The 14,678-nt window shown below is 41.1% G+C and overlaps 1 protein-coding gene across 3 annotated transcripts in view; it reads left to right on the forward strand.

Moving 5' to 3' along the window:
* Positions 1-14,678, forward strand: part of LOC311019023 (rho family-interacting cell polarization regulator 1-like) — a 102,716-nt gene that overhangs the window by 62,132 nt on the left and 25,906 nt on the right. For 2 of the 3 annotated variants that reach the window (XM_084018184.1, XM_084018183.1), the window contains exons 4-13: positions 1,643-1,721; positions 2,637-2,660; positions 2,914-2,967; positions 6,875-7,024; positions 9,319-9,382; positions 9,702-9,745; positions 12,039-12,164; positions 12,592-12,740; positions 13,317-13,449; positions 13,841-13,957. In XM_084018184.1, the coding sequence (XP_083874310.1) occupies positions 1,643-1,721; positions 2,637-2,660; positions 2,914-2,967; positions 6,875-7,024; positions 9,319-9,382; positions 9,702-9,745; positions 12,039-12,164; positions 12,592-12,740; positions 13,317-13,449; positions 13,841-13,957 (940 nt within the window). The remainder of the gene's footprint in view (positions 1-1,642; positions 1,722-2,636; positions 2,661-2,913; positions 2,968-6,874; positions 7,025-9,318; positions 9,383-9,701; positions 9,746-12,038; positions 12,165-12,591; positions 12,741-13,316; positions 13,450-13,840; positions 13,958-14,678) is intronic. The other variant, XM_084018185.1, reaches the window with a different exon arrangement.

Consider the following 14,678-nt stretch of genomic DNA (forward strand, 5'->3'; position numbering starts at 1 on the left):
AAGTCAGGCAAAAGGCAGGTTCTTGATATGGGTTATGAATTGCAACCAGGTTCTGTCATACTTTTCCTCCAACCCGTGTACTGCATACCTGTTTTTTTCCAGGGCCAACCCCAACATTACCTCTCTAATCCAGTGAACATAGGCAGGAGGGTTCTTCCCCTTCCAGTTCAGTAGTATCACACGGCGGGCATGTAATGATGCAAAGGCAATTGCATTTTTGTGGAGGTGGGACAACCTTAACTCACCACTAACTACACCGAAGATAGCTATCAAAGGGTCAGGCTGCTGTGTTTTGCCAGGTATGGCTGAGAGGGATTGGAAGACTGAAGACCAGAAACCACACAAAGATGGACATCACCAAAACATGTGTCCCAAAGAAACCGGAGAGTATTGACATCTAGGACAGTTTGGTTCAAAGTTAGGGTATAATTTCGCCAGTCTGTTAGAATAATGCAACCTGTGAACAATCTTAAATTGAATCGGGCCATGTCTAATACAAAGAGAAGATGTGCGTATACGCTGTATAGTATTTTTCCAGGTGTCCTCTGGTATTATTTCTCCGACTACTCCTTCCCATGCTGCCTTGATTTTGTCCCATGTATGAGGGCAGCTATCCAGAATTAATGTATGTATTTTTGATATTGCTCTTTTTTTGAGGCAAAACTCCAGGCTTGTAGATATCGGAAGTAATGAAACTTTGGTAAACTATGATCTTCACATAAAAATTTAAATGAAGCAAAACCATCATGGTGAAGAGGTCTTGAAAGTAAACCAGGCAGCTTCTGTTCCAGATTGCAAATGCCTGATCTATTTGAGATGGAGCAAAAAGGTGATTAAACATTATTGGAGAGAAACTACATGTTTGTCAAATTAAAATGTTTTCTGAACTGTTTCTGAGAATCTTTAAAGGTACGTTTTATCATTGAGGCTTTTCGAACAGGATAACCTTAGTTTGGTATTCATAGGATCAACGGTGTAGGAGAAATGTGTTCAAGTAAAAGCCCTGATATTGTTCAAAAATGTAAAAAAAAAAGAAAATATCTATATATTTTTTTTGTGATTTCCTGTAGTGCCCCCGATTGGTCGATTTTGCTGCTTGTCAAAATCGGATTAACGCTGTCGGAGAAATTCTCAAAAACATGTTTTTACTAAAATCCAAGATGCCAGGAAATTTCAGGACAACACAATTACAATAGGGACCGCCTGACCTGACGTTGTCGGCGCTCGGGCTCTAATAACACATCTTTTCTGAATCTGTATTTTCTGGATTTCATCCAATACATAATCCACCAAAGAGTGTGTTGGTCGACCAGTATTATCAAGTAATGGTCAGATAAAGAAGAATTTTGAGGAAATATTATTAATTGTTCAATTTCAACACCATAAACTAAGACAAGGTCGAGAGGGTGGTTATGACAGTGAGTTGGTACACTATATGTACACTGACTGTCGCCAAAAGACTCTTTTAATGAGGTAAATTTAAAATCTCCCACAATAATGACTTCATCTGATTTAAGGACTAAACTTGATAGAAACTCAGAGAATTCAGATAAGAATTCAGATTATGAATCAGGTTCTCAAATGAGTTATATGCCACTGTGTGTGTGTGTGTGTGTGTGTGTGTGCTCTCTCTCTCTCTCAGGTCTTACCTGCAGGTTCATCAGATTGACATGGACAGCCTCAGCAAACAGATAAAAGACTCAAAGAGGAACTCAAGACTGGTACGTTCTGACATTCATTGTAGTGTTGAAAAAAAAAAAAATCCAGGATATATGGGCTAAAATAAGCTAAGCTCCACCCTTCCTGTGCACCATCATGGGACCTTATTTTGGAAAATTGATTGATTGATTGATTTATTTGGAATAATATATTGGAAAAATATATAAGGTAGTCAACAGCAAGAGATAAATAACGTTTTGATCCTGTTTGGATTGTACCATGAATTACATTTTTTGTAAATTCAAAAGGTAATTTAGTTGTAAAACAACAGGTCTTGCTTGCATCCAATGGTGAAAATGCATTATCTAAAGAGCACCCAAAAGTGTGGCAAGTGAAGTGTCTCTTTGTAGCTATCATGCCTGTGTGTTTGGTACCAAGATGTAACATTACTCACAGTAACAACAGGTCTTGCTTGTTCTTTCTCTTCCCGGCTGATAAAGAGTTGCTAGATAAAACACATCAGGTAAGGTAACGTTATATTTGTGATGGAACATCGTATGTGTAATTAACGGTACAATTCAAAAACAGAATAAAAAATTATTTGTCTCTTTCCTTTCACAACCCTACAAAGGTTTGCCAAAATAAGGTCCCATGGGGCAAACAGGAGCAGTACATAGCCTCTCTATTCTATACGCTCTATTTTGAGCGTATTCTAGTCCTGCTCAATGTGTTAAGTGTCCTGAGATGACTTCTGTTGTGATTTGACACTATAAATAAAATTGCATTGAATTGAATCTATTGGCCAGTAGTGTGTCCTATTTTATCGCATGGTCTCAACTTGTGGCATTCTTCACAAGTAAAGATGTTCTGAAGGAGAAGATATCAGTTAACATAACAAGTGTACATCACCTTGTGCTGCCTGCCATTTAATAAAACTCTGAGAGATACTGATAACTTGATGTTTTCTGCCTCTTCAGGGTTTCCTGTATGAACTGGACAAGGTGAGCTACTGTGAATTCTTGAATACTGACTTACTTAGAGATCGGGCTTTCTAATTCCGTATCCGTTCCTAATGTCGTATTCCGATCGTATGTGACTCGCTACTTTACAGGTGACTGTGGCTCCTCAGTGTTTAGTGTCTGTTTAGTGTTTGTAGTGCTTATCTGAGCCTTTAGCTGGACAACAATTGACATATTGAAAAAATAATCCAGTCTGTGTTGACTAATGGGAATAAATGTGACTTCCCTCTGACAGCAAGTGAAGGTGACTGAGAGGTACATAAGACGACTGGAGTTTCACCTCAGCAAGGTAAGACAAACGGTGCCTTCCACTTCAGTAAATGTTACAGAAAATGTATACCTGATTTAACTCTATTAGACTGGATGGCGTTTTTTTCTACACCTTTGAATGCCCCTTGACATTTTGTTTTCTTGTGGGATATGACTTATTAACTTTATTTATACAGCACTTAAAAATATTACAAGTATATATATTAAAGTATAAGTCCTTCACATAAGAAAATACAATGGGACAAGTCAGATACAATGAGGATAAGGGTAACGGAGGTAAAGACAAAAAATAGGATAAATAGAAATAAATGAAAAGGTTTTAGGAAGATATTTTTTTTTTAAAGAAAGAGACGTGTGTTAGAATTCAGTAGGCAGTGGATCCGTCGTTCAAAAATCACCTTTTGTCACGAACCAGCAGGCTCACTCCACAGTTCCTAATGGTCGACCTGGGATCAGACTTAACTGAGGTGCTGGTAGAGCTCATGGGGCCCCGGCTGGAAAGAATTTGAAAAAGTGTTCTGACTCTGCGGACAAGGATGTGGACCTCGATGTGCCAATGCTTGGCATCGCAGACTGGCAGTTGCTGGCTTTTGCCTCTATGGTGGGGAAAGGGCCAGAGCTGGAGATAGAGATAGAGATAGAGTTGGGGCAATTTCCAGTTTCACTGGTGCAGTTCAGTGTACAGGCTAAACTAATTTACGCAAACCATTTGAACCAGCATTTGTCCATTATGGAAAATTAAAAACATCAGCAATCTGTGCCGATGATGTCACAGCATTAAATCCAACTTGTATTGCTGCCGCGAGTGTCTGAGGCGGCCAGTGCTCAAAGTGTGGCAGCCCCGCTGTCGAGCAAGTTGAGGCCGGCATAACAGAGACCACATTTCAGAGATGCACACGCCATATCTTGTGTTTGTTTACATTAACGTTTTGAAGACGAGGCGACACACCTGTATGTATGTATGCAAGGAATTGTGGGTCGGCGTTATTTCCTTTCCTTTGGTAAAGGAAGATCCCTTGCTTCCGATGCTAAAGGAGTGAAAGGAATCAGTGGCTGCAGTGGAAGTCTATTTCTCTTAGGAAGGTTCCTAACTGAAGAAGTGACCTGGAAGTAAACAAGTAGCCGCCATGATAATAGCCGTTTGAATTCACTAAATGCAAAGAAAAGTAGCTCCAATGATCCTTTCATATCTCCTTTAGCATAGGATGAAACGGACCTTCCTTTACGAAAGGAAAGAAGATCACGCTGACCCACAATTCCTTGCGAGAGCAACATTACACAAGTACACCTCGGCCGTTCATGAAAACAAACAATATGCTTATTTGCATATTTAACAATGACTTTCATGCAGTAAGTACAGTAATTGGAATTGTGTTGATAAATGTGTGTGGACAGTGATAATAATTGAATGGTATTTTTTATTTATTTAAATCAGCAAATCAGTAGCACTGTCGCCTCACAGTGAGAGGGTCCCGGGTTCGATTCCCGGGTCGGGTTCGAGTTCGGGCTCCTTCTGTGTGGAGTTTGCATGTTCTCCCCGTGTGAGCGTGGGTTCTCTCCGGGTTCTCCGGCTTCCTCCCACAGTCCAAAGACATGCAGGATGGGGATAGGTTAGTTGATGGCTCTAAATTGCCCTTAGGTTTGAATGTGAGTGTGAATGGTTGTTCGTCTCTATGGGCCCTAGTTTCGTGGCGCAGCGAAGGGTGGCGCAGGGTGGCAGAACCGGCGCAATGCAAGTTTCGACCAGTGCAGCCTTGCGCACGGTCAGTTTGGCAGTTTGGTGGATCGCCTGCGCCAAGATGGGTGTGGCGGCCCAGCAGGGGGAGGCGTCACATTCAGCTTGGAGCAGCGGAAGTTTCGTGGCAAAAAGCCTCGCCGAGACTGCGCCGAAAGCACGCCAGCTCCAACCTGGTCTACTCTTGGCGCAAGGCGAATTACAGCTGGCGGAGTGGTAGTTTGGCACACCAGTGCGCAGTGCGCAAACGTCACCAAGACCTCACAGGCAGGTTTCCACAGTTCCAGGCACATTTAAATGCAACAAACACTATTTAATGCAACTAATTGAATCAACACGTGAATTTATATCTATATAGATTGTCCCGTCACATCTGACGTCAGATCAAAGGCGGATGGCACGCGTAACGGAAACTCAGCCTGACTGAATTAACACAGCTGAAACTTGGACCTCTCGGACCAAAACATCATCCTGGGGAAAGTTTGGCCGTCTGGTGCTGCTGCTGCTGCTGTCTTCTGTCCAGCACCGCCGCTAGCCCCCCCCCCCCCGAAAAACAGTGATTTAGGGGCGCGCAGGTGGCGGAGTGGTTATGCGCCGCCGACCCCGGTTCAAATCCTTTCCGAAGGTCTTTTGCTGCATGTCACACCTCCCTGTCTCTCTCCTGTTTTTCATATCTATCCACTGCTAATAAAATGCGTCTATGCCTGAAAAAATAGTTAAAAAAAATACAGCAGCTTGTGCCTGGTCTCGCGCCTCGGCAGCCTGTTGTCCGTGTCCGTGGAGAAACGCGCAACTTTGCCGCGAGCTGGAGTTGGGGCTGCAGCTGGTCTGAGCGGTGTGCGAGGTCCCGGTGTCCCGCCGTTCTGGTGTTGGACGGGGAATCCAGTGCAGCTGTGGAGCGCAGATGATGAAGACGGTGATGATGATGATGATGATGATGAATGGCCCGGCGGCTCGTGCAGGCACCGGGTTCTCGCCACCATTATGTCTACTGCTGTGCGCCCTGACCCTGTTTTGTGATAGCCATGCCTAAAATTACTATAGTGATATAATATCGGCATTATAATTATTATGATTATGATGATTTTTCATAATATTTTTGGTGCCCCCTCAGCACTTGGTGCCCTACGCACAGCGCGTGAGGTGGGAGGTGGGAGCGGCGGCGCTGCTTCTGTCATTGGGTTGTCAAGTGATGAAACTTGCACTGAACCTCACCTTGGCGCATTAAAGGTGAGGAGAGGAGCTCATTTGATTGGTGAAGATCTGAATCGGCTGTGTTTATCCCACTCCACGCCTTGTCTCCTCCTCGTCTCCCACCCACGCCTCCCTCTTTCCCACTTGCGGGGGTAGGAGTGACGGGAGGAGTGACGGGAGGCGTGCCTGGACTTGCAAAGTCCAGGCAGACACACCCTGGCTCACCTGCGCCTGCGCCTGGTGTACGAAACTAGGGCCCTATATGTTAGCCCTGTGTACCCTGCCTTTGCCCAATGACAGCTGGGATTGGCTCCAGGTCAAGGAAAAGGCGTTAGGACTTAGGACCTAATTTTTTGACTATTCGACCGCAGCCCTTGGAGCTCTGTTCCTATGCGTTTAGAGAATTCGGACAGCTTTTATCATGGCTACTACTTCCGGATCATTTCTTCCATAAGAAACGTTCCAAAGCAAAAAATATTATTTGAATGCAACGCATCTGAATACTCTTTTTTGCTTAGGGCATCTTATGGCCAGAGGAGAGACAGGTGGTGAAGCGGTTGCTCTGCCGATGATGTGGTGTCTGTGCTTGGACAGGTGTGATGGGCCCAGAACCTTTCTTTACGGAAAATTCAATTAATTTTTGTCGCTCAAGGTGGAGTAGAATAGCCTACGGTTTCACACGTAGTATATTAAGTTTTAAACACTGCCAAATGTATTAACCCACCAACATTCAGCGAAGAAGAATAATGGGGTCAGAGCCAATCAGAGATGAAGGCTCTGAAAAATGTTAAAAAATATTTTAAGGACATTTTGGGACATCCAGGATTACACATGAGAGGCAAGTTGTACTAGGATGTTTTTATTTTGAATGCCATAGTGTCATTAGCTAAAACAATATAAATTAATGAATATCTTTTTGTAAAAAAATAACATTGAATAATTTTGCTTTCTTTGAATAGCAGGATCAAACATGTACCCTCTCGCCCTCTTTTCCTAGATTGAGGAGCTGTATGAAGCCTACTGCCTGCAGAGGAGACTCAGAGATGGAGCCGACAAGATGGTGAAGGCTTACACTGCCTCTCCAGGTAGTAAGGAGGCCAGGGAGAGTTTGGTAGAAGCCAATAAAGGATACAAGGAGTACACAGAGGTAACAAAGTGGATTAAGATGAATGGAGGAAAATGATAAATGTATTGTGGGAGAAGAGACCCTTTAATGTGTTAGTTAGTGTGTTCACGCAGTTCGTCAATAGAAGTATGATGGAGTATGTATTAACAACCAAATGCAACCTAAAAAAATATTTTCTATTAGTGGAAACACATTTAGGAATTATATACATGTATTTAGTGGAGAAACCCACTCAAAATAAATGATTATAGCGGAAACGTTGACGTTTAATTTTGTCAATTAAATAATTTTGTCAGATTTTATTTAATTAAATTGATGCAAACTTGTACATTCCTTATGTTTATTCAAGTTTTACACGTAAAGTTAGGGAAGGGAAAGGGAACTTCTACATAAACATAATGTTTGTATTCAAGTATTATACATTTGTAATGAATAAATAAAAATCTCATACAAGCACAGTTGTATGCTGTCAGAGTTCAGGGTTCATGTCAGGGACGTTTCCTATGTGAATAGTCTGAGTTTGGGATCTTGTCAATTTTACAGATTTTTTTACATTGAGTTTATACTAAGCATATTTACGTTATATGTACGTTTTTGAATAAATACTCTTTTGATTTGATATATTTCAGTGACATTTACATAAAAATATTGTTTCCAAGTTTGTTTGTTTTTAGACCTGCTGCTCTTGAAGGAACTTAAGGACGATATTAATATTTGTATTAATATTTACCTGTGGGTCAACTGGAATTTACAGAATTCAATTTAAAGATTCTGACGACTTCATCAGTTAGGAACTCCTCAATATCATTTCTATAAATAAATCTCACTCTTCAGATCACCCTTGAAATAGGGATCTTTGTATTCTGCGCAGAAGAAATATACACAGACTACGACTTAATGTTAAATGGGTATTTATTGACTAAACTAAAATTTAAACCAAGTAAATAAAAAAATAGTAAGAAAAAAATATCATGATTTCTTCCTGATTCATTCAAGTTGGGAAGGGGGCTTGCACCCAACATGATGGAATCCACTGAGTCATTTAATAAGTTCAGGGGTGCAGTCGAATAGTCTTTTTTGCTTAGGAAGGTTCCTAACTGAAGAAGTGACCCGGAAGTAAACAAGTGGCCGCCATGATAAGAGCTGTTCGAATTCTCTAAATGCAAAGGAAAGGAGCTCCAATGCTTCCTTTCAGAGCTCCTTTAGCATAGGATGCAACGGACCTTCCTATGCGATAGGAAAGGAGATTACGCCGACCCACAATTCTTTGCGAGAGCAATATTTAAAGTGCCACACACCTCGGCCATTGATGAAAACAAACGATATGTGCATTTGCATATTTAACATTAACTTTCATGCAGACATATAGCAATTGGAATAGTGTTGATAAATATGTGTGGACAGTGATAATAATCGAATGTTTTTTATTTTATTTTATTTATTTCAATCATGTTACAAACTTGACAAAAACGAAACTAAAACCACAAATGAAACGTAAATAAAGCAACCGGTCAAACAGGAGCTGCTGGACCTGAAGCCGGTCAGTGAACCAGCTGTTTATAAAACAAACATGTGGAGAAGTGGACGATGCGCTTTTTGTAGTCCATTATTGTAGTTTCTCCAGCGCAGACGCACGTCAATCGCCGGTGCCGATCATCAGCTGTCAATCATCAGCGGCCGCGTTATAATGACGTAGCTTAGTAAAAGTCCGGTCGGATTCTCTGAGCACCGCGGTCTATTCCTAAATCCTTTTGAGTTCTCCTATCGCCTTTCCTTAACCCCGTGACGTTTTCCCGAGAGGTCAAGGAATAGGAGTTAGGAATAGGAGTTAGGACCTTATTTTTTGACTATTCGACTGCACCCCAGGTGTCATAAACCGGGTCAGCGGAGGGTGAGAGTCCAATCCAGTCAACAAACAAAGCAAATATAGTTCCTACTCTGAAACAGGTCCAAATTCTGGAGAACTTGAGTCTGTTGAAATATCAAGTCTGACGTACGGACAGGTAACCAGACATTAAGATGGTACTAACAGTTTTAACTCAACGTTTGAAGCTTCTAACTGGTCTGGATAGCTGGACAAAACCACAAGAACATTGAAAACATGAGCAACAATATTTTTTGATGAAATTGGCTGTAAAAGGATCTACAGCACTATTGCATGAGAAACTAGCTGTGGAATATATTAAAGAGTAGTAGTAGTAGTAGTAGTAGTAGTAGTAGTAGTGTGTAACATTTAAAATCTAAAAGGGCTTATTTAGAAACTAGTTCATTCCTGTTTGGTATAAATGAATAAATGAAAGTGTTCCTCTCTGTAGAACATGTGTGTGTTGGAGAGCGAGTTGGAGAACCAGCTGGGGGAGTTCCACATTAAGATGAAAGGTAAGAATGAATCGCCGTTGTCACATCTGTATTCACTCTTCCACATTCTCTTCTTTCAATTAGTTTATTCCTTGTTTTGGTCATGCAACAACAAACATCACAGACAACCACACCAAAAGAATGATTGTGGTTGTAATCATATTCATAAATAAACAAACTGCCATTATTATCACCAGTTCTAGTCTAATGGTGAATTCCAGTTCTGGGTGTAGTTTGTCCACATGGTGTTGCTGTACTCCAGCTAATCCTCCCCAAGAGAATTACATTCAGTCCCACTGAGTCTTATGAAGCTGATCTGCATCTGTTGTGTGTCTTTCAGGTCTGGCTGGATTTGCTAGATTGTGTGGTGGTGACCAGTATGAGGTTTGTTACTTTCTGTCTCTTAAATTAAAATGTATTCATTGACACTTTTCAGATACGTATTAGCAAACTAGTGTGAACACATAAAATACTAAAGAGTGTGTATGTGTATGAGTGAACACAAATTATAATACAAATAACAAGAATACAACAAATAAAGCTAATTTGGAAGATATAAATTATACATGTATTCTTGTATCTGCCTGTGTCTATTGATTTTATTTTGTACTTAGTATTTTATTCATTTTTATGTGATAAACATTGTTACATCAATGACAACAAGTGACTCCTGTATGCATAATAATAACAATAATTATTATGCATGGTGATGTTTAGACTTTGAAATTCATTGACTCTGAAAATCATGAGCTTGTTCTAGTCCTGTTTTATGTGTAAAGTGTCCTGAGATAAATTTATCCTGATTTGACACTATAAATACAATTTATTTGAAATGTAATTATTATTATTATTATTATTATTATTAATAACAGCAATAATAATCATAATAATAATAATTATTATAGTTGCAGCCAGTGATGAATGTGCCTTTGCACTTTGATGCATGTTGGGGGTACTGGTGGGACGCTGTGCTACAGCCGGGCACAATATGATGAGAACAGTCTGCTGAGCTTCAACCGGCTTATAAATTATGAAAGTGGGCGGGACAAACGTATCGTTGGGCCAGCTGGAGGGAAGGGATTCACGGGAGAACCAGAACCAAGACTGAGCAGGACAGACTGGTCAGACCCTATTGCAGTAAAATGAGTAGAGAACAAACTTTTACAAATATTTTCAGTGAATCAGAATGATTCAATCGTGTCAATCTTCCATTTTGTTCCTACCGTTCGCTTGGCTTTTTAAAAAAGAAAATGTATACAGCAGACTTGTTAAGTGCCTCATGGCAGGATTTCTCCATAATTTGACTGTGGAAGTGAAAATAGGCTTTCTTATTGGTTGAGCTAGGAATCAGTTCATGGAGGAGGCAGGATAACTGTGTGACCGACGATAGCCTGCTTTCTAACTAGAGTGGACAGCATACGGCCCAGAAACACATTAGTTTCCTCACAAATCCTCAATCTGATTCAGAAGTGTGAAATTTAGGAGTGAGACATGCCAGAACCAAAGAAGGAAAGGTAATGAATGACAGACCCAACCAGTAGTCTTACTGAACGAGAGTAGGGACCCAGTGACTGAAACCACTGTTGTGTTCGATAGCCCTCTAGAGGTAAACGGAGACTATTGTGATTCTCCTCAGCCTAAAACGAAGCTGACTGGGAATATTCTACCTTGATGAATGCACTAGCAATGCAGTAAAGTTGTTAATAAACATATTACTTTATGTTAATGCAAATTAATACGGTTAATATATTTAATACAAGAGTTGTAACTGTGTGTGAGTATTTCGATATTTGTAACTTATGACCATAGTACATTAAGCATAGAATGCTGATACAGACTAAAAGGAATGAAATTAACAAACCGAACGGAAAAGGAACGAATCAATTCAATTCAATTTTATTTATAGTGTCATATCACAACAGAAGTCATCTCAGGACACTTAACACATTGAGCAGGACTAGAATATGCTCATGATTTTCAGAGTTAATACAATTTCAAAGTCCCAACATCACCAGGGGCAAGCGTTACAGCGACAGTAGTAGTCCATGGCAGCAGGCACAGCCACAACCACGCCGAGATGGATCCATCCCAACCATGTCCCTGTAAAAAGCAGGAGTAGTTGAGCACTCACACAGCAGCAGGTGGAGCTATGGTGTTTCCAACATCAGGCCAGTTAGCAATGTGCATCGGTCAGGACCTCAGCGGACTCTGCTAGACCGGAAAGCATAGCCAGACTCCCGGGAGTAGTCCAGTTAGTAACAGTAGAGATGCCGATTTTAGTCGATTACTTTAATCAATAGTCGGCCGCCTTAAAAATACTGGTTGAATGGATTCAAAAGAGCTCCGTCCCTAAACTGAACTATTTTGCCCACCCTTAAATGAGAGGGGTCACCAAAATCAACAGAAAATGAAGGCTAATATGTGTCTGTGTTTAACATTAGTCATTGTGGTCAGGTAAACTGTGTGTGTGTGTGATTTTGTGTTCTAATTAGTGGATTTTTACATTTCTATCAGTTTGTGAGTGTATCTTTCTCTCTTGTCATACCACTTATGTCCATTCAGTGAATGCTCTATGAAGAATTGCAAAGACAACAGAAAAACAAAACAAAAAGAAAAATGACTTAGCTGACCATTGAACACAGAGCTGTGATGGTGTTGTGTATGTGTTTGTGTTCAGATCTTAATGAAGTACGGTCGGCAGCGATGGAAACTCCGAGGCAGAATCGAGATAAATGCCAAACAGGTGTGGGACAGTGAAGAGATGGTGTTTGTGCCACTTGTCAGCGAGTTCCTGTCTGTGAAGGTCAGTCCCTCCCAATGTCAAGCTTTTTTTCATTTGGTTTTATTCTAATGTGTACTTAGTTCTGATTCATCAGTGAAAGAGTTCTGGATGAGAACACTACTCCTGGCAAAGAAATAGTCATCAGCCCCTTCTACACTGCCTTTTCGTTGCAGGAGTATCACTCCTTTTTCCCGCATCGTCGTTATTGTAAAAGCTACTGAGACGGAAAGGGGTGACAGAATGTCATTGGTTTGTTGTTGTATTATTTAGTTCAGTGGGAAACTGCTCAGTGAACTACATCTCTCGTCTCGCACAATGTACGTCACAACACAGCCTTTAGTTTGGCTTGCTAGCTAGCTGGCTAACTTGACCATGTTCCATATAGGTCTCAACCTGAATGACTGACACAAATTGAGCCTGATCAAACAATATTTCTTTGGTCTCCTAGGTGACGGAGCTGAAGAGCTTAGCCAATCACGTGGTTGTAGGAAGTGTTTCCTGCGAGACTAAGGACCTGTTTGCTGCACTGCCCCAGACGGTTGCTGTGGATATTAATGACCTTGGGACTATTAAGCTCAGCCTCGAAATCACCTGGAAGTAAGTATTACCAACCATTCAGAAAATTAACTCAAAATTATACTCAGAAGCTTTTTGGGCTCTGTACTGTTTGATTTAAAGTGGTATTTATCACCAGAACGTCACTTAAAGTTACTCTGAGAATCTTTTAACTGGTTATGAAACAGTCTCAATCTAATACTGGTGCCTCCATATGACCTACAGCAGTAAACAAGACCATCAGTGAGAAGATTGGCTATTTCTATGTAGTTACTCTTAATGCTTGTCTTCGGTGCCACTGGGTCAGATTCAATGTGAACTCATGTAGGTTTATCAGAAAATCCTACAGCTCAGACAGCAGCAACCAGCCCACCACTGACAGAGCTAGATCTGGCTTCTCTGCCGTCTTTGACCTACAGACAGAGCTCCCTGCTGCAGTAAAATTAGTTTTCTAAAAGGACTCTTGTGCTTGGAAACACTACTACTTTGGTCCACAGGGACCACCAAAATCAACACAAAATGAAAGGTCTTAATAGTCAGTTTAAATATCATATTGAATGTTTCTTTACATTGTCTTTTGTCTCTGTCTTCCCCTTCCTCCTTTTCCTCCTCTCTCAGTCCATTTGATAAAGATGACCAGGGGTCAGTAGCAAGCACAGTCAACAAAGCTCCAACCGTCAGTAAGAGACTCTCAACAATCTTCAACCAGAGTCCACCTGACACGCCATCTCTACGCGAACAAGCATTCTATGTGAGTTATTCTCTCTTCTAGTTTACCCTTGTTTTCCCCAGAGTAATATTTCACTGATGCTTTTCAAAAGACCGATACTACCGATAATATAACTTGAAGTTGTTGATTGCTGGTATTGTGTGTGATATTCGCTACTCTTATGTTTGATTAGAGGTTCAGACTGTGGAATTGAGGATTGACCAGCACACATAGACTGGAATGCATACAGTTTTCTTCTGGCATTTTTTGACAGCGTCTTTGTAGTTTCTCATCATGGCGTTTATCAGATTTGACATATGCCTGGAACTGGTCCAATACTTGTTGAGAACATGAGTTCACAATCTTGTCATTTAGAAGACTTTAGCCAACAACTATTGCCATTTCTTTCACCTGCTGCTGCTTCAATGTGCAGTCGCTGCCTCGCAGTCTGACCAGGCGGCAGCACTGGCCTCTGCTGGACATCTTCAGAGACACTCTTAGTCAAAGGTGTTCCTGTAGTGACAACTCATCAACAAGACCTCCCACTGCCGTAAGTCATGATGGAGCAGAACCCTAGTGAATGTAGCAATAATAGAAATAAATAGGAGTAGAACGGACATGCCCATTCAAATCAACATAGCAGGATGTTCAAAGTGACGACCTTTTTTATGTGTAATTTTTATGAATTGTGACCATTCTAGTGGGAAGCTTTTGGACACTTTTAAATGAAGCTACAGCGAGTGGGAGACTCACTGAAGAAAGGTTTTACAAGGTTTTAGCCAGACTAAATCCATTACTTGGAACAACTTAATGCTGAAGCCACACAATCACACCGTAGTAAACAACATTCATATTGTCAGGTAAAAACTTTGTTTGCGTCATTTTCTGTGACAAGTGATACATTGAAGCAGTGGTATTAGCAAGCTAGCTAGCTAACAAGCAGATAGCTGGCAGGTTTGCTAATTTGGTCATTCTTAATGCTACATCATCTTTTACAGAATATGAGTTGAGCAGCAGGCCAGTGAGCTGAGTCTAGAGCCTGTCCACACGAAAAAGGTTTTTAGTGCTAAATGCAGAAGTCTTGTGCGTTTCGCCCTGCCGTCCATATGGATCCGGCATTTTCGCGGCCTGAAAACGCATTTTTTTTAAACCAGCTCTCAGGGTGAAAAAGAAAAAAACGGCACCCCTCCGTTTCGTGTTCGTTTTCGTGTAGACGGCGAAAACGGATACGCTGACGTCATCGGCCCGCCCCTCAACCCTCGAGCCTGACT

Source organism: Eutrigla gurnardus (assembly GCF_963514095.1).
Source record: "Eutrigla gurnardus genome assembly, chromosome: 9".
In the NCBI taxonomy this organism is placed as follows: Eukaryota; Metazoa; Chordata; class Actinopteri; order Perciformes; family Triglidae; genus Eutrigla; species Eutrigla gurnardus.